General features: G+C 40.1%; 1 protein-coding gene across 1 annotated transcript in view; it reads left to right on the top strand.

Annotated features, from left to right (window-relative positions):
* The window catches only part of GIPC2 (GIPC PDZ domain containing family member 2), an 82,603-nt gene that overhangs the window by 14,351 nt on the left and 42,124 nt on the right, over positions 1–26,128 (top strand). Inside the window, exons 2-3 of the mRNA XM_079942348.1 lie at positions 14,860–15,045; positions 24,808–24,988. Of these exons, the coding sequence (XP_079798474.1) occupies positions 14,860–15,045; positions 24,808–24,988 (367 nt within the window). The remainder of the gene's footprint in view (positions 1–14,859; positions 15,046–24,807; positions 24,989–26,128) is intronic.

The raw sequence follows: 26,128 nt of genomic DNA on the forward strand, positions 1-26,128 counted from the left end.
GAAAATGTACAAATAATACCTGGCTTATAGGAGTGTCGCGAGAACTGAATGAAATAGCATATTAGGTATCTAGAACAACGGTTCAATAAATGTTAGTTCTCGTTCTCTCTTTTCCTCAAAAAAGATGCTTTTTAGGCAATTTTTGAGTAATTTTTTGGTAATTTTGTCTTTTTAGTTTTTCTATTCTAGACCTGTACAATTTCAGTCTCCTACTTTTTGCCTAATCCCAGAAAATAGGAAAGCAAATTTAAAAGTTTATCTCTATACATGATCCTCAAACTAAGCTATCTCAGTGTGGAATTCTGTGTTACAGTAACTAACGTGGACTCTTCTGACAAGGGCTTCTTCAATAAAGTTTAGTATAAACCTAATAAACTATTTCAGTTAACACAGTCAAAGATCTCAAACTTGGAATATTAAATATACAAATTTATTCAGAATTATTTTGCATTGCATTTGTCAATGCTTATTTCTCTTGAACTCTTATTCAGAAGAGTTATTTCAAAAAGAACTCTTTAGGAATACCCATGTTTCTTTGTGTCATATCTCTAGACATATCTGTGACAGAATTTTTCTCAGCATGGAATTCTATTATTCTACTCCATTCTCCCACTGAACATTTAGAGCTCATTTTCAACTCTCCCCACACTTGTTAAATCTCCTAGAATCTTTTTTTTAAAGTTAGTTGGAGATTTTAAAAAAGTTTTTATTTTTAAATTATTTAAATGTCTTTATTATTATTATTATTTTTACAGTAAGTCCTTGTTGGTTATTTATTTTCAATATAACACTGTGTACATGAGTCTCCTAGATTCTTTTTTTTATAATGAAGTATTTTTTTTTTTAATTTAAATTTATTTATTTATTTATTTTTGGCTGCGTTGTGTCTTCATTGCTGTGCCCTGGCTTTCTCTAGTTGCAGTGAGCGGGGGCTACTCCTCATCGCGGTGCACAGGCTTCTCATTGTGGTAGCCTGTCTTGTGGTGGAGCACAGCCTCCAGGCACGCGGGCTTCAGTAGTTGTGGCTTACGGGCTCCAGAGCACAGGCTCAGTAGTTGTGGCGCACAGGCTTAGTTGCTCCGCAGCATGTGGAATCCTCCCGGACCAGGGCTCGAACCCGTGTCTCCTGCACTGGCAGGCAGATTCCCAACCACTGCTCCACCAGGGAAGTCCCTCCTAGATTCTTAATTGTGCTCAAGTCACGGACACTGACTTCCAAGAAGCTTCTGGGGAAGATTACTTACATGCTAAGGGATAGAGGAAGAACCCTACCACTGCCTTTCCTCAACATGCAAATCATGTTTTTCCTTTTATCCCATGTTGTCTAGTCTTATCATCCTGAAAAGGGAACGTGCTTATTTGATCTGCTTAGTAGAAGAAGCATTATAAATAGATGGCCATGTAACTTATATTTCCTGCCCAGACACTTCACAGAGTGAGAAGGAAGGTTGTAATAATTACTCTGGGACAGCAGCGGTGAACTAGGATCCAGAGTCCCTCTAATTATAGAAAAGGAGAAAAAAAAATGCGATGTGGGAAAGTTTATCATACATTTGCTAATTAAGCACGCACCACACACAAGCCAGTTTCCTAGGCAGTAAGGAAGGTTTTGAATGGTAGGCATTTAGGGAGGGGGTGGGGAGAGAAGGGTGTGGGCATAAAAATAGAAGCAGGTAGTGAAGGCACAGCGTCAGCTCTAAGCTTGGAGCCAGGAGATGCTGGTACTCCTCGTCCTGGCTCTGGCTTGGTGACACATTCTTGGGAGTGAGGATGGAGCCCTGCCAGCTTCTTCGGGAAGCTTCCTGACACTGCTGGGTCCTCCTCCCCTCTTCTCTAACTGCTCTGTCTGCTCCAGTCGCAGGAGTCCTACAGGCAGGAAGGGCAGGAATGTTGGCAAGCAGAGGGTGGGAAGAAGCTGCTCGGGAGAGTGGGGAGCCCGAGCTGGTCATAAACCCCTGGGAGCAAAGGTGAGAGGCTCTCAGCCAGGGCTGTGACTAAGTGTCTCCGATTCTGTGACAGGATTCTATTCCTGGCAACTCCTCTCCGTGTCTTCCTGGTCTCTGTTCTTGGAGCTGTCTACCCCTGGGGTGGGAGGTGGCTTGAAATTGAACAACCTGAACCTAGATGAATCTTCACAGTCTCCAGACTCTCGGCTAACCTCTTGCGTCACACCAGCCCCACCCATGGGTGAACTTTTCTATGCTTCTCAGGCTTTCTAATCAGTAAGGGTCTAAGGCGGTCACTGAGTTTGCTTCCACTCCCTCACCCCAACCCTTCGTCACCTCTCATCTAGGGAACCCTATAGTACATTTTCCTTTGTCCCCTCTTGCCCTGTCACTCTGCACTATGTTTTTCTAACATCTTTCAGGTGTCCTAGTTTAGAATAAAAATCAATTGCAATCTTTCACTCCCTCAAGTTGTTGATAGTTTCTTGCATGACCCATTTTCTTCATAAAGTGCTCATCTCTTTCTGTCAGAATTTCTGTTCTGGGGAATAGGAAGGAATAGACCACCCTCCTGCATCACTCCCGTCTTGACCTCTGAGTGGCTCCCCATGCTTGCTTTCCAATTTTTCATGATTTATTTGGGTAGCTTTTATTTAGTTAGTTATTGAAATATAATTCATTTACAATGTTGTACCATTTGGGTGGATTTTAAATATCACATACCTTGTAGACATTTCATTGTAAGAATTATAATAAGTCTGCTTCCTGGTTAATACGAAGAGGGTGCTTGCTACATGAGCACTCTGCCAAACAAATTTTAGAATTTTGTTTAAGGACCCTTTGGGGATCTAATGGCTTTTTAAAAAATAATATAATTTATATTTGTATATTTGGTAAACTGGAAAGTTTAATCACAGGTCTCTTTACTAATAATAATTTATAACGTTATGTCTCACAAACCATTCTCCTGCATTCTCGGATGTAAAATGTCTCCTGTTATATCGAGTTTCTCCTTCCCTTTTGAGGTTCTCTTCCATCTTAAGTGTCAAACAAGAGGACGCTTTTAAGAAGATAAGTGGTTTAAAAAAAAAAAAAGAAGATACGTGGTTTAGAAACCTGGAAAATTTGGGACAGCACCTGACAAGGGGAACAGCAGTGATTTATGATGTCTTTCAAATTGGCATGTAACCTTGCAGCATTATTAGACCAGGCTAAAGCTCAGATATCTCCTCTGACCTGAATTATAGTTTGGAAGAGGATGGATATATATAGCTACACACATTTGATTTATCTTACTCCTCGGGTTAGTGTTGGTGTAATGTCCACAAAAGCAAGACTAAAACCTATCTCTATTCTTTTAACCTTTTCCTGTTTCAAGAATTGCTTTGAGATTGCCTTTCTTTGTTATGTGGTTGCTTTGATTAGATTTCATTAACAAAGGAAAACGTTCTTTCTGTTACTCTGGGAAGTCATTTGGTAGATTAAAAAATGTGATTTGATTTTGGAGGAGGGGATAAAATTATTTTTGTCACATTATTTTGCCCATTGAAAACACTGGGAAAAAATGTGGTTGTACCAGAGAAGGAACAGTACAAAGGATGATTCACCTTTTATTTAAGACTTGCCACTGCTGACCCAGGACAGCTAATTTAGAAGTGAATCATTTATAGAAAGTTCTACATAGTTCCGAGGCAGGGCTTTGTACGATATCCTCATGAAGGTCTAAATAGAGCATACAGTATCAGGTTTCTAAATATCTGTCTTGTTGCCAATTTTATATCTTTTCCAAACTGAAACTTTTTTTCTAGATGACTGTAGCCATTGACAAGGTGAAGGCAAAGGCACTGGATTTATAAAATAATGTATATTTAAAAAAACAAATCTTAGAAATTTGTTACATGTGTTATACTGGGAAGATAATAGGCATGGATCTTAAATGTCTGTGTTTTGTTACATTCATTTCTTTGCGTTATGGTCAGTTTTAAAATTAACTGGAAGAAATCATTTAAAAATACTTATTTTACAGTAAATCAAATTAAACAATGTATTAATATTTTGATATTTACTAATCACCTAATACATTTGACTTTAAAAAATTTTTTATTTTAAATTTATTTATTTATTTAATTTGTGGCTGCGTTGGGTCTTTGTTGCTGTGCGCGGGCTTTCTCTAGTTGCAGCGAGCGGGAGCTACTCTTTGTTGTGCAGGCTTCTCATGGCAGTGGCTTCTCTAGGCGTGTGGGCTTCAGCAGTTGTGGTGCACGGGCTCAGTAGTTGTGGCTCGCGGGCTCTAGAGCTCAGGCTCAGTAGTTGTGGTGCACGGGCTTAGTTGCTCTGCGGCATGTGGGATCTTCCCGGACCAGGGATCAAACCCGTGTCCCCTGCGTTGGCAGGCGAATTCTTAACCACTGCAACCATTGCACCACCAGAGAAGTCTTACATCTGACTTTTCACGTCCAATTACAAATAGCTCCTTTTTGTAAGCTGTCTTCACTCCTTTTAAGAAGTGGGTGGTTTAATAAATAAACAGTGTATTTGGCTCCATATAGAGCAAAAACTTTGTAGTCTCTGCCTTCTAGGAGTTTTAAGTTTAAAGCCAAATTTATATTTACATCACAGCTATGGTATCATGGGGTTAGAGAAAGCACAAAAGTCTGAATTCCAGTTTTGTCTCTGTCATTCACTAGCTATGTGACCTTAGACAAATCATGTAAGGGGGTTTGAGCTGGTTTTCTCTTCTACACAGCATGTAGTGATGCTTGTCCTTATGACCTGATGCACATGGATTAGCTGAGCTAATGCTTTAGGAAGTGATCTGTAACTTGGATGTCTCTATGTAGATATTAGGTGTCAGAGAGGCAACGTTGTAGGGGAAAGAGCTTGGAACTGTACAAGCAGGGTTGGAGTTATATTAGCACCAAATACTACTTAATCACAAACTATTTTATCTCTTTAAATCTTTATGTTCTAATCTGTATAATATATGAGTATAGTAATAAATATCACATAGAATTGTTGTAGGATTAAATGAGGTAGTATGTGAAAATACCTGGTACACATAAGTGATCAATTAATGTTTCTGAGACCTTAATTTTTATTTTATTTTTGTTTTTCCAGACCTTTATCTCCCCAGTTCCTTCACTTACTGCTCTGATAGAAGTGGGACCCAGTCTCCAAACTGTGTAGAGCTGAGAGGGCTGAACAGGTGTCTCATTCCATGAATGTCATTGAAGAATTGTTTGAGTTCTAGAATTTCCTTTATACAACACATCTACCATATATTTGGGGGAATCATGTAGGATGAGACTCTCAGCTTTTGGGACGAGTTTTGAGTAATATAATTCTGTCACTCTGGCTTGCCTAGAGTTACTTCCTTCTGTTCAAGCACACAGGGTAAGTGGGTGATCTTTTCTCCTCAGTAATTATTCTTAGTTTCAGGTTGTTCTTAATTCCTGCTATTTTAAGGGCAATTAACTAAACGGAAGTAAAATCTTTTTTCTCTTTTTGAGAAACAGTCTGTGAGGCTTAGATAATAAGAATAACCCAGATAGGGCCTTGGTCATTAACGAAGAAAACATAATCCAAGTGGTATTCTTGTGTATAAAGATGGTGGTATTAACTCCTGACGAAAGTATGGTTTAGTTAATTACTATGTTTATTATTATCCACTTTCTCTTTATTTTCTATAATGACATTGATATTTCTATAATGCTTATTTTAGAAAAATATAAAGAGTTAGCAAGTTTCTTGGTAGATTGAGATGTAGGAAAGTAGTTGTATTAAAATATTTAGTAACACTGTTATTTTAGATAACCACAGGAGATAACTATTCTAGTTGCTTATATTTATTTTTAAAAATTAATTAATTAATTAATTAATGTTTGGCTGCGTTGGGTCTTTGTTGCTGCATGTGGGCTTTCTGTAGTTGCGGCGAGCTGGGGCTACTCTTTGATGTGGTGCGCGGGCTTCTCATTGTGGTGGCTTCTCTTGTTGTGGAGCATGGGCTCGAGGCACGTGGGCTTCAATAGTTGTGGCACGCGAGCCCAGTGGTTGTGGCTCGTGGGCTCTAGAGTGCAGGCTCAGTAGTTGTGGCGCATGGGCTTAGTTGCTCCGAGGCATGTGGGATCTTCCTGGACCAGGGCTCGAACCCGTGTCACCTGCATTGGTAGGTGGATTCTTAACCACTGCGCCACCAGGGAAGTCCTTAGTTGCTTATATTTAAAATCACATTCCAAATACTGTAATGCAAGCCACACAAGCCCATAATTTCTTCCAGAGATCTTTGGAACATGTGGAATCTTGGGCCAACTCAGTTCCTGTTTAAGGAAAGCATTAAACAAAAGGTTGGAAGTGGACTTCCTGGAGTTTTAAAAATGAATTTGATGTGTTTTTGGAGAGATTTGCAACCTGTCTGTGGGCTAGAATATCTTTTGAAGCACTAATGACAAATGATTTATTTAACCCTATTCACCTAGCACACTCGTGGCATGTATAATGCTGCCATCAGAGAAAAAGCAATATTAATTTATATTAATGGCTCTATACAGTAGTTCAGACTCTTATCATCCTGGCCGTATTGAGTTTCTGGGGTGAATAATCGTAATCGTGTGATGAGAACTGAAAAATAGCTATTGAAATACAAGTGCAGGGTAAGAATACTGTCATGAGTTACACTCAACAAAAAAAGTTGAAGGATAATGTAATTTATGGGGGAACGTGAAATCCATCCTGGTTATGACATTAAAAAGGAGCAAAATCTAATTTTCAGGAAAAGTAATGCAATTTAAGCTGTCAAGCATAGGTGTAAATATTATTCAAGAAGCACCTGTATTCCAGGAATAATACTAATAATAACCTTTAGAGCTTTTTAGTTTAAAAAGCACTTTTATGTATAATCTCTTACTGAGTTTTAGTAACAGCTGTGTGATGTAGGCCAAGCTTTACTAATGCCAGGATGTACATGAAGACCAAGGAGGTCAAATGACTGAGCTTACTGAGAGCACAGAGTGGGGACTAGATCCAGGTCTCTTACCTCTTAACCCATTGTTTCCTTCTTTCCTTTATTTCTATTTTTCTTTCTTTTTCACAACCATTACAAGTATAACATAGCTCCTCTCTAGATATCCATTTTGCTGATACTGGAAGTAAGGGGAGCTTTACTTTATGCTTGAAATTTTTTTTTTTTTTTTTTGCAGTACGCGGGCCTCTCACTGTTGTGGCCTCTCCCGCTGCGGAGCACAGGCTCCGGACGCACAGGCCCAGCGACCACGGCTCACCGGCCCAGCCGCTCCGCGGCATGTGGGATCTTCCCGGACTGGGGTACAAACCCGTGTCCCCTGCATTGGCAGGCGGACTCTCAACCACTGCGCCACCAGGGAAGCCCAATGCTTGAAATTTTTGATAGGATATGAAATTAGGATAAGAATGCATATCACTTCAGTGCATTAAAAGAAACATGATTCACCATAGACCTCAGAGTTGTCTTTTTTTTTTTTAAGGATAAAATGAGACAGTAGGTAGAAAGAACTTTTAAACTGTGAATTATGGGGAGTTCCCTGGTGGTCTGGTGGTTAGGATTTGGTGCTTTCACTGCCGTGGCCTGGGTTTAGTCCCTGGTCCAGGAACTGAGGTCCCACAAGCTGTGGAGTGTGGCCAAAACCAAAACAACCCCCCCCCCGTGAATTATGAAGATACAAAGGATAATGATTCTATCAGTTAGAAATCTGTTAGTTGAAAGTAACAGAAAATCCAACCCACAATGGGTTGGTGAAATTATTGGCTTGTGTAACTAAACATTCTGGGATAAGGCTGTGTATCAGATAGGATGTTTTCAGCTGCAAGTAGCACAGAACTAGTTCAACTGCCTAAGACAAATAACTTTCTATTTTACATAAAAGAGGCATAGTGGGTTCCAGAGCTGGCTAACAGAGCAACTCACCAACGTCAAGGACCTAGGTTCATTTGAAATCTTTGCATTCTTAGCATTGATCTCTTCCTGCGTTGGTAGTAAGGTGGTGATGGAAGTTTCTAGATCACATACAGGTAAGGGAACATCCGGGGAAGAGGGGATTGTCTTTTACTGTGTTTGTTTCTTAGGAATGAAAAAATACTTCCCTGAGGCTTCCTGGACATCTTCCTCCCATGTCTTGTTGGCCAGGACCGGGCCACATGCTTACTCCTAAAATCACCACTTCTACCAGTCTAAGCCTTACGCCTGTAACACAGGAGGTGAATCATTTTCCTCCAAAGCACACACGAAGTATAGCTACCTGATATCGGAAGATTACCTTAGGAGGTGAAAGGGGTGGACAACTTCCAGTGTCCATTACTGACTGTCTTTAGGTGAGGCTGGATCTAGAGGCGCTGCCCTTCTCCATGTGCCAGCTTTGTCCCCAGGGTCAGTCTTCTAATGTTGAAGTGACAGCTGCAGTAGTTAGACTTCACATCAGAGGGACAGAGACACCTCTCTAGGAGCTTCTGTGGAAAAGAAGATTCCTTCCCCAGAAACCCCAACAAATTCTTTCTTGTATGTTATTGGCCTCAGTTGGATTATGAATTAGTCATTAACTGATTTAAACCTAACTATGATTCATTTCTGATGGAACTGAGGATGGGTCACTCCTACCCAAGCTACCATATGGCTTAAAATGAGGAATGAAACTTGAGGGGGAAGGGGAATGGCTACTGTAGATATTGATGTCCAGCACAATAACAAATCTGGCCTCAAAGGGCAATAGCTTTCTCCTTTCATTAAACCACATCTCCTATAAATCATGGTGACAGGCACGCAATAAGACAAATATGACAATAAGATGAATCCTTACCTGCTAAAAGTTTACAAAGCAGCACATGGTAAGTTCCACAACAAATGTATGAAATTTAATAGGTATATAGAAGGTGAAGGAATAACATTAGCTTAGGGTGTTACTAGAAAATGTAGTTTAGCTAGACTTTATTGGATGCGGAAGATTTTGACAGATATGACTGGGTTTAGAAGTTGAGTTTAAGCTATGGCATTTTTGGTCGAGGGAATGACATGTATAGTTATATGGAGATGGGAAAAATACAAAGTATAAAATTGTTAAAGACATGGGATTCTAGAACAGAGCTGCCTAATATGGTAGCTGCTAGCCAGATACAGATATTGAGCACTTTAAGTGTCGCTAGTCCAAACTGAGATAAAATGCAAGGGTAAATATACACCAGATCTTAAAAATAACAACAAATGCTGGAGGGGGTGTGGAGAAAAGGGAACCCTCTTGCACTGTTGGTGGGAATGTAAACTGATACAGCCACTATGGAGAACAGTATGGAGGTTCCTTAAAAAACTAAAAATAGAATTACCATATGACCCAGCAATCCCACTACTGGGCATATACCCAGAGAAAACCATAATTCAAAAAGACACATGCACCCCAGTGTTCACTGCAGCACTGTTTACAATAGCCAGGTCATGGAAGCAACCTAAATGCCCGTCGACAGATGAATGGATAAAGAAGATGTGGTACATATATATAATGGAATATTACTCAGCCATAAAAAGGCATGAAATTGGGTCATTTGTAGAGACATGGATGGATCTAGAGACTGTCATAGAGAGTGAAGTAAGTCAGAAAAGAAAAACAAATATCGTATATTAATGCATATATGTGGAACCTAGAAAAACGGTACAGATGAACCAGTTTGCAGGACAGAAATTGAGACACAGATGTAGAGAACAAATGTATGGACACCAAGGGGGGAAGCGGCGGCGGCGGCGGTGGTGGTGGTGGTGGTGGTGTGCTGAATTGGACGATTGGGAAAAAAAAAGACAATAAAAATGTAAACTCTCAATTTCATTTTAAAAATGATTATATGTTGAAATGATATTTTGGATATATGGGATTATATGAGGAAATTAGATTAGTTTCACCTATATCTTTTGTTAATGTGATTTTTAGAAAATTTAAAATTATGTAGCTTGTGTTACATTTATATTGAGTAGTACTGCTCTAGAAAGTGGAATAGTCATGAGAACTCCATCAATCTTATGAAAATTAACAATGATGGTGGTAAAGCATCAAATATAGATACCCCAGAAGATGTTAAGTATTTCATTTTACAGTGAAAAAACATCAGAAAGGTATACCTAATGGCTGGATAATTTTCCTTATATGCTACCTTACCCTGAGTTTACTTTCTTTTGATTTAGTTTGTGCACCAGAGTATAAAAAAATGACGTTAAGTACTATGTCGTACTACTTTTATCTAGTATATCTTTTCTCTAGTATATCTCTGTAACCAGGTATTTGTTAGAGGAACATTGATTATATAGCCACTTCAGTGTTTCTTTTCTTGTATTGTTTTTTCTTTCCTTTAACACTAAACATTTATTAGCTGTGATAATTGGATGAAGTCATAATTTTCTCATCCACAAAATGAGGTTAATAAAACCTAGTACACAGGTGGGTTTTATTAAACGAGGTAAGTGAATGTGCAGTGACATTCGGATAAAAACTGAGCAGTGCACTGTGTTAGACATCGTAGGAGAAAGATGACAGATCTCTCCTCTCTGAGTGAGGATGACAAATACGTGTTACACCAATTGGAGTTGAAGGCAAGGTGACTCAGACACTCGAATGAGGTGCTAGATTTAAACGTTGTGAGTGAAGTGGAAAGAGTGATTCCACCGGGCAGTCACATTCCTGCAGAGTCTCAGTAGACAAGAGCATGGGGGTAGAGTTGGGGGTGGGCGGGCAGGCCTTTTAGATTTTGGATTGAAGAAAATGTATGAATGGAGGTCGGAAGCTTCATGATATGTATCTGCGGTTCCTTTTTGGTTTAAATATCCAGGACTGTTATATTACAATTGGGTTATGTTGCCCTACTGTACCTCAGTGTAGCGTCTACCAGCCTGGGAGTTCCTTGTGTATGAGGACTGGTCCTAGTCATCTTTGTACATCCAGCGTGCAGCACAGAACCTGACAAAAAGCACGTGTTCAATAGATGATTGTGAGTAGATGAACGAGCACGAACTTTGCAACATTTAGAAAGCATTTCTTATTTTTCAGTTCAAAATGCAGTATCTACGAGGAGTATTTGAATCTCTAGACTTTATGACATACAGATGTATTTGCTGATGTCTGGGCATTGAGATCGTGTGAGTGATAGGTTTTTATCCTCCCTTGAGGAACTGATCTGAAGTCTCGGAGCTTTAGTTACCTGCTGCTACAGAGGGCTCTTACTCCACCTCCCAGGGACCATTACATTTCTGCCGGTTTTCAACACAACTTTCTGTGGAGCTCTATTCCATGGCTCTACTCCTTCCAGGAAAGAAACCCTGATGTCTGGGCTGCCAACTTCTGGCTGCCTGGAGTGGAACGTTATTCTGCAGGGGAGGAAGCACAGTGGGAAAGGGTTATATCTACAGGAAATCTTACATTTGTTCTGTAGTGAAGCATGTGAAAAGGTTGAAAGAAAGGAAGTAGCTTAGTAGCTAGAAGTTCAGTTTGTGTGGGATTTCCTGTTTGGGGCTTTTTCCCCTACCCTGTTTTATCATCATTATGTTTTAATGTTTTATTTCCTGTCTACTTGGTAAGTTGCTTTTTTATAAATTAATTTTTATTGGAGTATAATTGCTTTACAATGTTGTGTTAGTTTCTACTGTACAGCAAAGTGAATCGGTTATACGTATACATATATATCCCCTCTCTTTTGGATTTCCTTCCCATTTAGGTCACCGCAGAGCATTGAGTAGAGTTCCCTGTGCTATACAGTAGGTTCTCATTAGTTATCTATTTTATACATAGTAGCAGTAGTGTATATATGTCAATCCCAGTGTCCCAATTCATCCCCCCTGCCTTCCCCGTTGGTATCCAAACGTTTGATCTCTATGTCTGTGTCTCTATTTCTGCTTTGCAAATAAGATCATAGGTCTACTTGGTAAGTTGCTTATTAATGGTGGTTGGGATCCACTATGAGCATCATTAACAGATTTTCACGGGAAAAAAACGACAAGGAGAAAACTGTTCTACTCACTTTCCATCTTTTTGAGAAAGGAAGCCAGAAAAGCTGTTTTCTATGCATACTACCTCCCCCTGACTAACTATGATTAATGATTTTTGTTAGTGGACTAATTATACCACTGACTTCACAACTGGAATAAGAAATAGGAGCCATTATTGGCTTAAATGACTCGCCGCCCCCCGTGAATAATAAAAATTTAACACCAGTGAGTATTTGCAAAGGGTAACTATAAAGCCGAATATATTATGTCTTCACCGGGATACAAAGGTTAACAACCCTTTGTGTTAAAGGCCCACCAGTTAGAACAGCTCACTACAGACCTGCGTGTAAAGAGGAAAGGGCAGCGGCAGTAGTTCTTCCCTGTAGGCGTTCAATTCTTCTGTACCCTTTGGCCTCTTCCTTGTCTTTATCACTAGTACCTTTTATATACCTCTGGGATTTGATAAGGGATTTGCCAACCATGCTGGACCTCTAACTGTAGAGCAGGGAGAGCTGTTCCAATTCAGACTTTTTTTTTCCTTGCGGTACGCTGGCCTCTCACTATTGTGGCTTCTCCCGTTGCGGAGTACAGGCTCTGGACGCGCAGGCTCAGCGGCCTTGGCTCACGGGCCCAGGTGCTCTGCGGCATGTGGGATTTTCCCGGACCGGGGCACGAACCCGTGTCCCCTGCATCGGCAGGCGGACTCTCAACCACTGCACCACCAGGGAAGCCCCAGACATATTTTGATAGGGCTTAAAAAGCCATTTAACAAATAGTAATTGCACAGTTTCTGAGCTTCCAGAGGCTTATGGATGCATTAAAACTCAAGGTTCCAGGGGAATCAGGAATGGTGTGAAACTCAGGGAGGTTGGGAGAGGGTTGGAAGTGAGGGCTGAAGCAAGTCTCAGGGATGGAGGAAAGGCTGACTATATCTTTGGCAAATGTTACTTGATAACAAAAGGTAAAAATTTTCATTTAGCCATTTTGATATAAAAAACCTGTATTAGGGATTTACCTGGCGGTTCAGTGGTTAGGACTCTGTGCTTTCACTGCTGAGGGCCCCTACCACCAAAAGAAAGAAAGTTTTGTTTGGTATGTAGAAGGTACTCAATAAATATTTATTTATTGAACTTAGTCTTTTTTTTTTTAAGATTTAATTTTATTTATTTTTGACTGCATTGGGTCTTCGTTTCTGCATGCAGGCTTTCTCTAGTTGCGGTGAGTGGGGGCTACTCTTCGTTGCAGTGCGCAGTCTTCTCCTTGCGGTGGCTTCTCTTGTTGAGGAGCGCGGGCTCTAGGTGCATGGGCTTCAGTAGTTGTGGCACTCGGGTTCAGTAGTTGTGGCACATGGGCTTAGTTGCTTCACTTGGCATGTGGGGTCTTCCTGGACCAGGAATTAGACCCATGTCCCCTGCATTGGCAGGCGGATTCCTATCCACTGTGCCACCCAGGAAGTCCCGAACTTAATCTTGAAACCAATGGCATGTTCTTAACCCTCCTTCTCCTCTTCCATTTTTTATCTGGGCCTCACAAATTACCCAAATTACAGTTGGCAAACTTAAGAGTAGCATTGCAGATTTTAGTAAAATGAATTGTATTTTTGAAGGAAAATGAGGTCAAATAAAGACGGGTAAACGTAAGAAGTCCCTTTAAAACCTCCACACAACTTCTTGCCATTTCAGTCTTTCTGTTTCTACCATTAAGTGAATTTGATCAAGTTGCATTAGCCTCTCTAGACCTCAGTTCCCCCTTTCTTAAAGCCAAGGGATTGGGACTTCCCTGGTGGTGCAGTGGTTAAGAATCTGCCTGCCAACGCAGGGCACATGGGTTCGATCCGGGAAGATCCCACATGCCGGGGAACAACTAAGCCTGTGCGCCCCAGCTACTGAGCCTGTGCTCTAGAGCCTGTGAGCCATGGCTACTGAGCCCACGTGCCACAACTACTGAAGCATGTGTGCCTAGAGCCCATGCTCCGCAATGAGAAGCCACTGCAGTGAGGAGCCCGCGCACCACAACAAAGAGTAGCCCCCACTTGCTGCAACTAGAGAAAGCCCATGTGCAGCAGTGAAGACCCAATGCAGCCAAAAATGAATAAATAGATTTATTAAAAAAAAAAAAGCCAAGGGATTGGACTAGTCAAGGTCCATTTTAGACATTTTTGTTTTACTACCTCATTCATTAATTACTTTCTTTCTTTTTTTTTTTTTTTTTGCGGTATGCGGGCCTCTCACTGCTGTGGCCTCTCCCATTGCGGAGCACAGGCTCCGGACGCGCAGGCTCAGCGGCCATGGCTCACAGGCCCAGCCGCTCCGCGGCATGTGGGATCTTCCCGGACCAGGGCACGAACCCGTGTCCCATGCATCGGCAGGCGGACTCTCAACCACTGCGCCACCAGGGAAACCCATTAATTACTTTCTTAAGCACAAAAATGCAAAATAAATAAAAATTTCCTCATTTAAAAAAGCAAATTTTCCAAAATAGTCTTGCCTATGTATTCATTGTGGTATACATATCATGACCCCACCTTTGGGAACACAACCTTCGATGTCAGCATTGTAAATGGCAAGTAACATAGGAGTGTAAACCTCTACGAAGTTGGTGAGACCTGAGCTTGAATCCTGGCTCTGACAAGTAATATCTTTGTGACTTTAGACAAATTGCTTACTCTCATTAAGTCTCGATTTTCTTATTGGTAATATGGAGATGATAATGTATTTATAAAGCTATTGTGAGGATTAAATATGATAATGGATATAAATTGCTTAACACAGAGCTTGGCCTATAGGAAACAGTTCATATCACCTAACGTTAATGATATAACTGCTTACATCATAAATTGAGGACTATTTCACTCAAGTATTAAATAAACTAATGATCAGAATGTTTTCCTGGTGGAAACTGACCTAAAATATTTCTTTCTCTTTGCAGATCTTATATTGCACTTTAAATACACCTAAAGTTGACATGGGAAAACTCTTAGGAGCACAGATAGGTCTTGAAGATTTCATATTTGCCCATGTGAAAGGGATCAAAAAAGAAGTGAATGTGTATAAATCTGAGGATTCACTTGGTCTCACCATTACAGATAATGGTGCTGGCTATGCTTTTATAAAGGTAAGTCTTAAAAAATAACTGTGTGACTTAACTGAGGGTAACATATAATCTATATTATATGAAAATCTACCAGGTCAAAGAAAGTTTGAAATGATCTTTGGAGTGAGAGCTGACTCGACAGCGATGGATGGATTGGTAATGTTTCCTTTAAAAAATGTTTCAAAGACACTATTCTTTTTTTTAAAATTAATTTATTTTATTTAATTCATTTTTGCTGGGTTGGGTCTCCTTTGCTGCGCGTGGGCTTTCTCTAGTTGCGGCGAGCAGGGGCTACTCTTTGCTGCATTGCACGGACCTCTCATTGTGGTGGCTTCTCCGTTGCGGCGAGCGGGGGCTTCAGGAATTGCCGTGTGTGGGCTTAGTTGCTCTGCAGCATGTGGGATCTTCCCGGACCAGGGCTCGAACTGCGTCGCCTGCATTGGCAGGCGGATTCTTAACCACTGCACCACCAGGGAAGTCCCAACACCATTCTTTTGTTTACTCTTTCCTTGATTTTTTTTTTTTTTTGATTTTTTTTTTTCCTTCAGATTAAACTTCCTCTAGAATTTAGCATTTACTGAAAAGGAAAGCCTGGCCCTGGTGCCTACTTATCCTCATGGGATCTTGTAGGTCTGTTGCTCGTCAGCATGTGACTTCCATGCTCATTGCCATTGATTTTGTGTTATTTCCAAGAGCACATATTTTTGGCCACCTTATTTTCTTTAAAAAAATGCTCTTCAGTGGGCTTTCCTGGTGGTGCAGTGGTTGAGAGTCTGCCTGCTGATGCAGGGGACACGGATTCGTGTCCCGGTCTGGGAAGATCCCACATGCCGTGGAGCAGCTAGGCTCGTGAGCCATGGCCGCTAAGCCTGCGTGTCCGGAGCCTGTGCTCTGCAACAGGAGAGGCCACAACAGTGAGAGGCCCGCGTCCCGCCAAAAAAAAAAAAAAAAATGCTCTTCAAAAATATCTGAACATATACAGTTGACTCTTTAACAACACAGGTTTAAATGTGTGGGTCCACTCAGATTTTTTTCAATAGTAAACATTACAGTGTAATGCAGTCCAGGTTGGTTGAATCTATGGATGTGGAACTGTGAATATGGGGAACTGTTCACATGGTGGGATTTATTTTTTTTTTAATGCTCACAACAATTCCATTTGGTATCATGTTTTCTTTTTAATTACTTTTTTGTTGAGATGTAACAGATGTACACCTTTAACGAATGTTTACAGATCTGTGTAAACACCACCTAGAGTAAGGGAAATTTCATTTCCCTCACCCAGAAGGCTCCCTTGTGCTCCTTCTCGGTCAGTACCCTTCCCCCACAAAGGTAGCCACTATTTTGACCTCTATCACCATAGTTTTGCTTGTTTTTGAACTTCATGCAAGTGGAATCACATATTATGTACTCTGCTGTTTCTGGCTTTTGCTCAACATGTCTGTGAGGTTCATCTCTGGGTAGGCACTATTATCAACTGTTATAGATGTAGAAACAGGTTTGGGAAGGTTAAGCAGCTTGCCCAGAGTTAATGCAGCTGGACAAATTCAGGATTTGAATCCAAGCGATCTGACTCCAGAGCTGGCAATCCTACCCACTGAGCTTAGAATTAGTGATAAAATTTCATGCCTTTTTTTGGTCCAGATCCTTGATTTGCTGATGCATTGTCATCACTGAAAAGAATAGCCTTAGGGAAGTTATCTTCTTAACTGTAAATAGTACTTTAATTAACTTCCCACTTGATAGAATGGCTATTTTTAGCTCTGCAAAAGATATGACTCTGCTGAAGGTTGAGCGGGTGACCAAATGGAAAATCCGTGAGTTGGGAAAGTCATGTGGGATTATCTGGGGGAAGCTCAGGACATGAGGTACATGGAGCAATGCCATTCTAATGTCAGCAGGGAAGGGCTTGGAAGTTTTGCAAGGGAAGGGCTTGGAAGTTTTGCAAACACGCATGGATTTTTTAGATCTTAGCCTCTGATGTCCAGAGCTTGTGTTTCTATTTTTTTATGTCCCTTCAGACATGTGCCTGCCTCAGATTACTAGTCACTAGCCCTGTGGGGACAGAGAACATGGTGTCAAAGAGAAAGTGGAGCCTAAGCCAAACCTCCAACTTACAGTTCAACTTAGAAAAGAAATGAATATCATACTGTGTACAAGGTTGATATGATGTTTTAAAAATTGTGGAGGGCATGATTTCAGACTTACTGAAAGAGTGTAATAACAAAGAACTCACATGATACCCTTTACTCAAAAAAGTTTTACCATTTGCCACATTTGCTTTATTCTCTTAAACACACATATACATATATGTAATTTTTCCTGAACCATTGGAAAAAGTGGAGTGCATGTATTATGTCTCTTTATCCAGTAATACTTCAGAATGTAGTTTCTAAGAACAAAGATATTCTCTTTAGTATACCTACAGTACAATTATGAAATTCAGAAAACCTAACAGCGATACAATACTGTCAAACTAATCTAATGTCCATATTGCAATTTTATCAGTTGTCCTCGTAATGCATTTTTATCCTGGAATAAGTCCAATACAGGATCATGTATTTCATTTAGTTATCATGTCTTTTTAGTCATCTTTACTCTAGAATAGTTCCTCAGCCTTTTATAGAATATCCCTCAATTTGGACTTTTCTGATGTCTCTTTATGTTGTGAAACCGGTTATTACGCATTTTTGGTAGGAAAATTAGATAAGTGATGTTGTGTCCTTCTCAGTGTATTACCTCAGAAGATGCATTTTATTGGTTTGTCTCACTATTCATGATGTTAATTTTTTCCCTTGTGTAAGGTAGTGGCTGCCAGTCTTATTCACTGCAAAGTTATATTTTCCTTTGTAATTAATAATTTGTGGAGAGATACTTTGAGATTATGTATATATCTTGTTCTCTTAGTCACACCCCACACACTTAGCATCTATTGATGAGTCTTGCCTGACTCGGTCTTTAATGGTTGCAAAATGGTGGTCTTTCTAATTCCATCATTTCCTATATATATTTTTAAAACATTCTATTATAATAAAGTACTCCACTTATTTATTATCTATTAGCAATGAACACATGATTTTTAAATTAATTTTTATTGGAATATAGTTGATTATACAATGTTGTGTTAGTTTCTGCTGTACAGCAAAGTGAATCAGATACATATACATAAATCTACTCTTTTTTAGATTCTTTTCCCATGTAGGTCATTACAGAGTATTGAGAAGAGTTCCCTGTGCTATACAGTAGGTCCTTATTAGTTGTCAATTTCTTATTCAGTGGGTCCATTACCATCATTTATTTTGATACTCCAGTTTCCTGAGATTTGTCCTGCAGGAGTCCTTTTCAGCTGGCTCCTGTATCCTTTTGACCTGCCTCCCATTATTTTATTGAGCAATTCCTTCCTTTCTGGTACAACAAGATGTTCTACGATCATCTTTTATCTTGTTTTCCCCAGGCTTGGAATCAACCATTCTTCAAGGAGCTCTCTTTTTTAGTGAGGATGGGTATTTCAAAATCAAGATCTGAGCTGGTCGCATGCATTCATTGCTACCTGAGTGTCAGTGTTCCTAGGTCCTTTCAGTTACCACAGAAAGGGTTAGAAAACATGTATTTTAGGAATTATGATTTCATAATTATGCCTCCAATCTAATCCTGCCCCACAAGGTGCTACCTTGGCTTCCCCACTAAAATATTTGCTCTCAAGATTATTGAAATATTTACTTATTTCCTTATTTCTACAATATACATAAAATAGTTTCAGAATTGCCGTATTTGTACTCTGAAAAATCTATTAAGAGTTCAAGATTTCTATGCATTTTTTTGTCTTTAAATGTATGTACACAAAGTATTCTCTTCAGAAGTTAACTTGGAATAGGTTCTCACTTGCCCCTCCTTCTCCCACCCCATGATTTTTTTTTTTTTTTTTCTTCTGTACGCGGGCCTCTCACTGTTGTGGCCTCTCCCGTTGCGGAGCACAGGCTCCGGACGCGCAGGCTCAGCGGCCATGGCTCGCAGGCCCAGCCGCTCCGGGGCATGTGGGATCCTCCCGGACCGGGGCACGAACCCGTGTCCCCTGCATCGGCAGGCGGACTCTCAACGACTGTGCCACCAGGGAACCCTCCCCCACCCACCCCATGAATTTTATTCATTTGAAATACTGTTGAATCCATTTGCTTCTATTCAAATTGAGTTTGAGTTTTTCCTCTCATGTTGATTTAATTTTCTGAGTATGTAAAATGGTTTCAAAAGTTAAAACTATAATAAAAGATGTATTCAGAGATGTCGCTCCTTCTGTGATCCCCATTTACTCATTTTCCCCACTCCTTAAAGTAATCAATTTTGTTAATTTCTGGCTCACTCTTCCAGTGTTTTTGCCAAGATAAGCAGAAAAAATGTAATGTTCCAAGAGTTCGCATGTCATCCTTGTTTGGGGACTATGCTAATCTTCTCTGTATGGTTCCAATTTTAGTGTACGTGCTGCTGAAATGAGTACTTGATATGCTTTTAGCAGTGGCTGCAAATCAGTGAAGGTTGATGTAAGAGAACAGTGTTGTGGGGATTCAGACAAGGGTGAGGAGGAAGGAGTCCATGATTAGGAAGGCAGTGCAGTGGTGTATAGGACCACGGGCTTTAGAATCAGGCCTGCTTTTGGTCTTGCTTCAACCATTTATTTACTTGCTGTGTGACCTTGGACAAGTCATTAAAGTCATTTCTGTGCCTTCTCTCAAATGGAATATTAGCACCTACTTTATAGGATTATTTGGGTATAAACTGATGACACCTCTGAAATGTTTGATAGTACTTATAATTGATAGCTAATAACTTAATAAATAGCAACAACAACAAATCATCACATACTTAGGAGATGAGATCGATGGCAGAGAAATGTATTTACTAGTACCACATGGTTCTCACTGATAAGCCTCTTCAGGTGGAAAGACAGCAGACTTAAACATGTATAACTTTTGTACCCAAGTCTTAACATTTCCCAGGAAAATATATATAAATAACTTAATCAGAAAAATCAGAGTATACTTACAACAAACTCTACAAATTCCTAAAATAGTTCAAGACCAGAGTTGGCGTACATTTTCTATAAAGGGCCAGGTAGTGAATATTTTAGGCTTCATTAAATTTTAGGGTCATACAATCTTTGTTGCAACTACTCAACTCAACGTTGTAGCACAGAAGTTATATACAATACTTAAACTATGAGCATAGATGTCTTTTAGTAAAATCTTCTTTATGGACACTGTAATCTGAATTTTGTATAATTTTCACATGTCACAGATATTCTTTTATTTTTTCCCAACCATTAAAAAAGGTAAAACCATTCATAACTCATGGGTCGTATAAAAACAAATGGTAGGCCAGATTTGACCTCCGAACTGTTGTTTCCTTTTCCCTAGTTTAACAGAAGAGAATACTTTTAGATTCAAACTAAAAATAAGGGCTTATACTATGCAATTAAGAAATGAAAACCTAAGTTGATTTAGAATTGAAGTAACTTATAAATAACCACAGAACTGTCATTTTCAGAATATCTTCTTATAGAAATCTGTATACTTTGGGATACTTTTACTTTACTAGAACTAAATCACATTTTAGCATGATCCTTTGAGAAATATGGTACTCATATATTTCTAATATTTTGATTATCCAGAACTAATAATTGTACAAGATTAAGGGACTCGGGGGGCGGGGGTGGGGGCAGTTCTGGGATGGAAGCTAGGAGAAGAGGCATGTAAAGCAAGAATAGAAGTGGTGATCTGAGAAAAGAGGTAATATTTGAGATCTGGAGGCCATGATATAGATGAAGAAAAGCTTTAGTAGAGGTAAGAAAAAGTAAAGTAGGAGGGTGGAGTTTGTAAAAAAAAAAAAAAAGTTCAAAGGTGATAGGTCACCTTTTTCCAGCTTTATTGAGGTATAGTTGACATATAACATGGTGTAAATTTAAGGTGTACAATGTATTGATTTGATACACTTAGTATTGTAAAATGATTATCAAAGTGATAGATCATCTTGGATAACTACAACCCCAAACTCCGGTCTTGAGTCAGAAGATCTTGAATTATTCATGTGACTTTCTTTCTTTCTTAACCAGACATTTGGGTTAGTTAGATCTGTTTGATTGGGAGTGTTTTGAGGAAAGAGCATGATGTCTCATAATTATACCACCTCTCTTTGAAAACCAGTTTTCTTATTTATTAGCTGTGTTATTTTGGTTAAGCCATGTCATCACTGTGCTTTGATTTCTTCATTCACTAAAGGAATATTAAATATTTCCCCTCCCAGGCTTGTTAGGACTAAATGAAATAGCTATTTACAATTGTTGTCTGTATGTTTATTATTATGAACAAGGTTTGAGGACAGTGTTTGGAGGGTCAGCAGCAGAGACTCAGAGTTGCTGACCATGTGGGCAGAGTCGGCTCAAACAACCTCGAGTCAATGCTTAAGACTTTGAGGATGGTGGGATGCCACCCTAGAGTTCTGCGGATTTGTGATGAGAAGATAGAATTTTGTAACTATATGAGATGAGTTAATAGAAGTTAATATAATAACGGTCTGAAATGTTTGGGAACCTCTAAGTTTAATAATATTGTAAATCCTACCTTCCAAAAAATATTTAATGTTGTCTTCACATTTTGCAGCATCAAGCTCCAAAGCCAGATGAAAGAAAGTTCTAAGTGTTTAAGAGAATGATATTAAGTAACTCAGTAAATATAAATATAGAATTAATGCCTCTTTTTTCTTGCTGGTCCTTTGTGCCCGAGTAGCACTTTTAGCAATATTATTAATCTATATCAAGTTATGGTATGATTATTAAAGTATATTAAATTGCAGAAACTTGTTTCAGTTGCTACCTCATTCTTTTTTTTTTTTTTTTTTTTTGCGGTATGCGGGCCTCTCACTGTTGCGGCCTCTCCCATTGCGGAGCACAGGCTCCGGATGCGCAGGCTTAGCGGCCACGGCTCACAGGCCCAGCCGCTCCGCGGCATGTGGGATCTTCCCGGACGGGGGCACGAACCCGTGTCCCATGCATCGGCAGGCGGACTCTCAACCACTGCACCACCAGGGAAGCCCGCTACCTCATTCTTTATTCTATCTATTTAGGAAGCTAAGGCTCAGGTCACCCACAAAATATATCATCAGTGTCTCCCACTTTGCTTCTATATCTGGTTCACCTATGGTGCCTTTCTCCAAGTTTCTTATGTCGATTTTCCTCTCTCTTCATCCCAGATTCTTATCCACTGGCCCTGATGATTACATATGCATTGACTTTTCTCTTGCCCACCTGGATTCTCACCTTGCTACCTGCTGACTTCTGGTAATTGCCCTTCCTCCCTCTCTCTGGGCACCTTTCTTGTGACCTGTGGCTACTCATAGGTCCTGGTGACCCTAGATTTCTGTTACTCTGCCATTTAATTTACTGGTAAGATTCATACATGTCTTTAAAGTCTTTCATTTAGTTTTATATAGTGCTTATTTTTAATAAAATTACAACAGTAAGTCTTAAACTAAAAATATGTGGAAGTGAAATTTGTATGGTATAGTTGATCAAAGGAAAAAATAGGTTCAGAATGTATCAAGAAACAACTTAGAATAAAAATGAAGAAAGTCAGAGTTATAGATTTTCATATTCTCTAGTGACTTAAGAAAGGTTAGATGACAGAATATTACATTTTTTTGCTTTGTTTCTTTAAACTCTAATCTTTTGTTTAATCTCACTTATGTTTCTATGACAGTTTGAAAACTCCAGGTGTACTGAGTGGTTTGTTACCACTCAGTACAGTGTTTGTTACCCTTGTTTGTTTCTCTAGTTTATGTGTCAAATATGGACTTACTAAAAAAACATTGTCACTTAGATTATGAAATTTCTGGTTTTTTTCCTTTAAAATTAACTACCTGTAATGACAATAATCTCCGTGTGAATAAGCATTATTGTGTCATTAGCATAAAGCCTGTTAACAGTTATTACAATGAACATATCAGTGTTCTTAAAATTGGGGGGGTAAAAAAGAAACCCACTGTAAGTTTTGGTATATTGTAATACAATTTAAAAATTAAAAATGCCCAACCTTTCTAGGTTAGTCTTCTACAACTTGTTTTTTCTTATGACAGTATTATGGAGATGTTGGGGTACTTGAGATCGGTTTGTCTCTCAACTCGTGGACGCAGTAATCAATCCCCTGCTGCCTCAGAAGATGTTGTTACTCCACCTGGCAAGAGTGGGGAATACACACACTTCAGTTACACAATAGCAGCAGCCCCTAATATTTCCAGCCTGTCATTCTCACAAAGGATTTGTGATGCCCGAGGCAGACTGTGGCCTGCATTTTGCCGTGTTCCTCACCACTGTTGAAGAATTTGTACATCCTCTGTGCGGCTGTTACCTGTGCAGAGCTTTCTGGAGCTTCTGTCCCTAAAATCTTTTCAGAAATTCTTAGGATTATGTTAGGGAGTCTTACACCTCATCTTGAAACTCTGCGCTACTGATATATTGTACATACCTATGATAGAGTTAGGAAAGACCAATTTGATATTTCTCCTTGGGTCCTAAGTTCTCCTCACCTAAAATATATGAATGAAAAGCGATGGTATAACATCCTTCTCATTGGCTCCACAACTGGTAACCACACCTGTCTCTTAAGTATCAATATTCTTTTTTTTTTTTTTTTTTTTTCTGGTACGCGGGCCTCTCACTGTTGTGGCCTCTCCCGTTGCGGAGCACAGGCTCTGGATGCGCAGGCTCAGTGGCCATGGCTCACGGGCCCAGCCGCTCTGTGGCATGTGGGATCTTCCCGGACCGGGGCACGAACCCGCGTCCCCTGTATCGGCAGGCGGACTCTCAACCACTGCGCCACCAGGGAAGCCCAAGTATCAATATTCTTAACTACCAATTCTTGTCTTGCATTTGTAACTAAGGTTTAAAAAACTGTAGCTGGTAGAAGAAGCTCAAGCTTTATTCTGATGTAATGGGCCTCATGTTGAAATGATTCAACAATCGTTTATGGAGGGACTTTTCTGTGCAGATGTTGTGCTAGGCACAGGGCAGTGGTGAAGAAGACCATCTCTGTCCCCAAGGATATTACAGTTCAGTAGTGGAGACTGAGAGATAAATGAACAATTGCAGTATGGTTTGTTGAACTTGGCAAATTCCTTGATCTTCTGATCGAGACATGAGACTCTCATAAAGTTTGTTAAAATTAATTGAGATGGCGAATGTAAAGTACCTAGCTTAGAGCTCAACTTATGTAGCAGAAAGTACTACATGAGAGTGGCACCTTACCTAGTCTTGGAGTGGGCTGGGAGGTGTCAGGAAAAGCTACTCAGAGGAGGTGGTGACTGTGATGGAAGCTGAATTCTGAATGATAAATAAGAATGGTTGGGGGGCTTCCCTGGTGGCGCAGCGGTTGAGAGTCCGCCTGCCGATGCAGGGGACACGGGTTCGTGCCCCGGTCCGGGAGGATCCCACATGCCCCGGAGCGGCTGGGCCCGCGAGCCATGGCCGCTGAGCCTGTGCGTCCGGAGCCTGTGCTCCGCAACGGGAGAGGCCACAACAGTGAGAGGCCCGCGTACCGCAAAAAAAAAAAAAAAAAAAAAAAAAAAAAAGAATGGTTGGGAGTAGGATGGTTGTCTTTGTTGTTTGGGCTTCTGTCTTTAACTGAACATTAAACTGCCTTGTTGATGTGTCAGTATATTGTATGTAATGTCTCAAGAGCACGATAAGTAATGTTACACAGTGCTATTTTATATTAAGTATTACCCTTCATTTTCTTTCAGAGAATTAAAGATGGCAGCATAATTGACTCAGTTAAAACAATCTGTGTGGGGGATCACATTGAAGCCATCAATGGAGAAACTATCCTTGGGTGGCGTCACTTTGATGTTGCTAAGAAGTTAAAGGAATTAAAAAAAGAGGAACTCTTTACCTTGAAGTTAATAGAACCTAAGAAGGCCTTTGGTAAGTCGGTTTGGTTTATCTTTCTCAGGGAAATGAGTACTGTGATATGGTACCATGTGCTTTTGTATATCAGTTAAGAACATAGGAAGTGATAGATAAGCTCTACTTATAAGGAAAACAACCATTGAAGGAGAAAAAGATTACCTAGAAGGACATTTTCTTAAAAAGACATTTTGGAGCTATAAAGTGTCATGTATAGTGACTCAATTTGCTCCAAGCTTGAAGAACAGCACCTTGTATTGCGTTCATCTTGCCGAGCAGGGAGATTTTTGACTGAGCTCTCTGAACAGTGGTATCTGTCACTCATGGACCTCAATAGCAAAAATTTTAGTTACACACAGAATTGGTATTTAAAGTAGTTATTTGGTCTATTTTAAAGACTTCCTTCAATACTCTTCCTCCATTGGCATTTTAAACTTGGCAGTATGGAATGGTATGAAATTGCTTCTACTTTGGTGTGACATCTGTACTTGCTTGGTTTTAGCCATGGCAGCTGTGTTCCAACTGCTGTTCAAACCCCTAGGGCTATCTCATCTACAGGAAAATGTGCCAGCTTCTCTCTCACTACCCAGAACTATTTTAATAAGCCAAATGATGGCCTAGTGTTCATCAGTGTTAAAATATCTTCAGCAGAATCATTCTCAGCCTGCCCTTGCTCATCTGTGACTCCACCCACCTTATGTTCTTTCCTTTGCTCACAAAGCATAAATATTCCTTATAGTTTGTCTCTAATGGCTTTTCTCAGGGCAGTTAATGACAATGATGAGTGAATGCAGTGGGTCTGGGCAATTACATTTCCCCACCCTAAGCAAGTAAGGGGCAGATCCTAGCCATACGAAATTGAAACACTTTCTCTGCTTCCAAGCGATTCTGTGCCATTTAATAGAAATGCAGTGTAGGTGGTATTGCTTGTGGGTGACAGAGTTCCAAGAAGATGTAAGAAAAGGATGCCTTATGCCAGTAGTGCTCCTGGAGGGACCATTCTAGGAACCACTGCTGCAGATACCGTGGTTCTGCATGGTACATCACAGCATCTGAGCTCACTTCCCACAGAGGAAGGTGGGCCATCACGCAGAGTTCTATCCAGCAGCCCCTTTTGAAATGGCTTTATTTGGTAACCAACTTCCCAGGTATCACAGC

The sequence above is a fragment of the Stenella coeruleoalba genome (genome assembly GCF_951394435.1).
Source record: "Stenella coeruleoalba genome assembly, chromosome: 1".
NCBI classification, from domain to species: domain Eukaryota; kingdom Metazoa; phylum Chordata; class Mammalia; order Artiodactyla; family Delphinidae; genus Stenella; species Stenella coeruleoalba.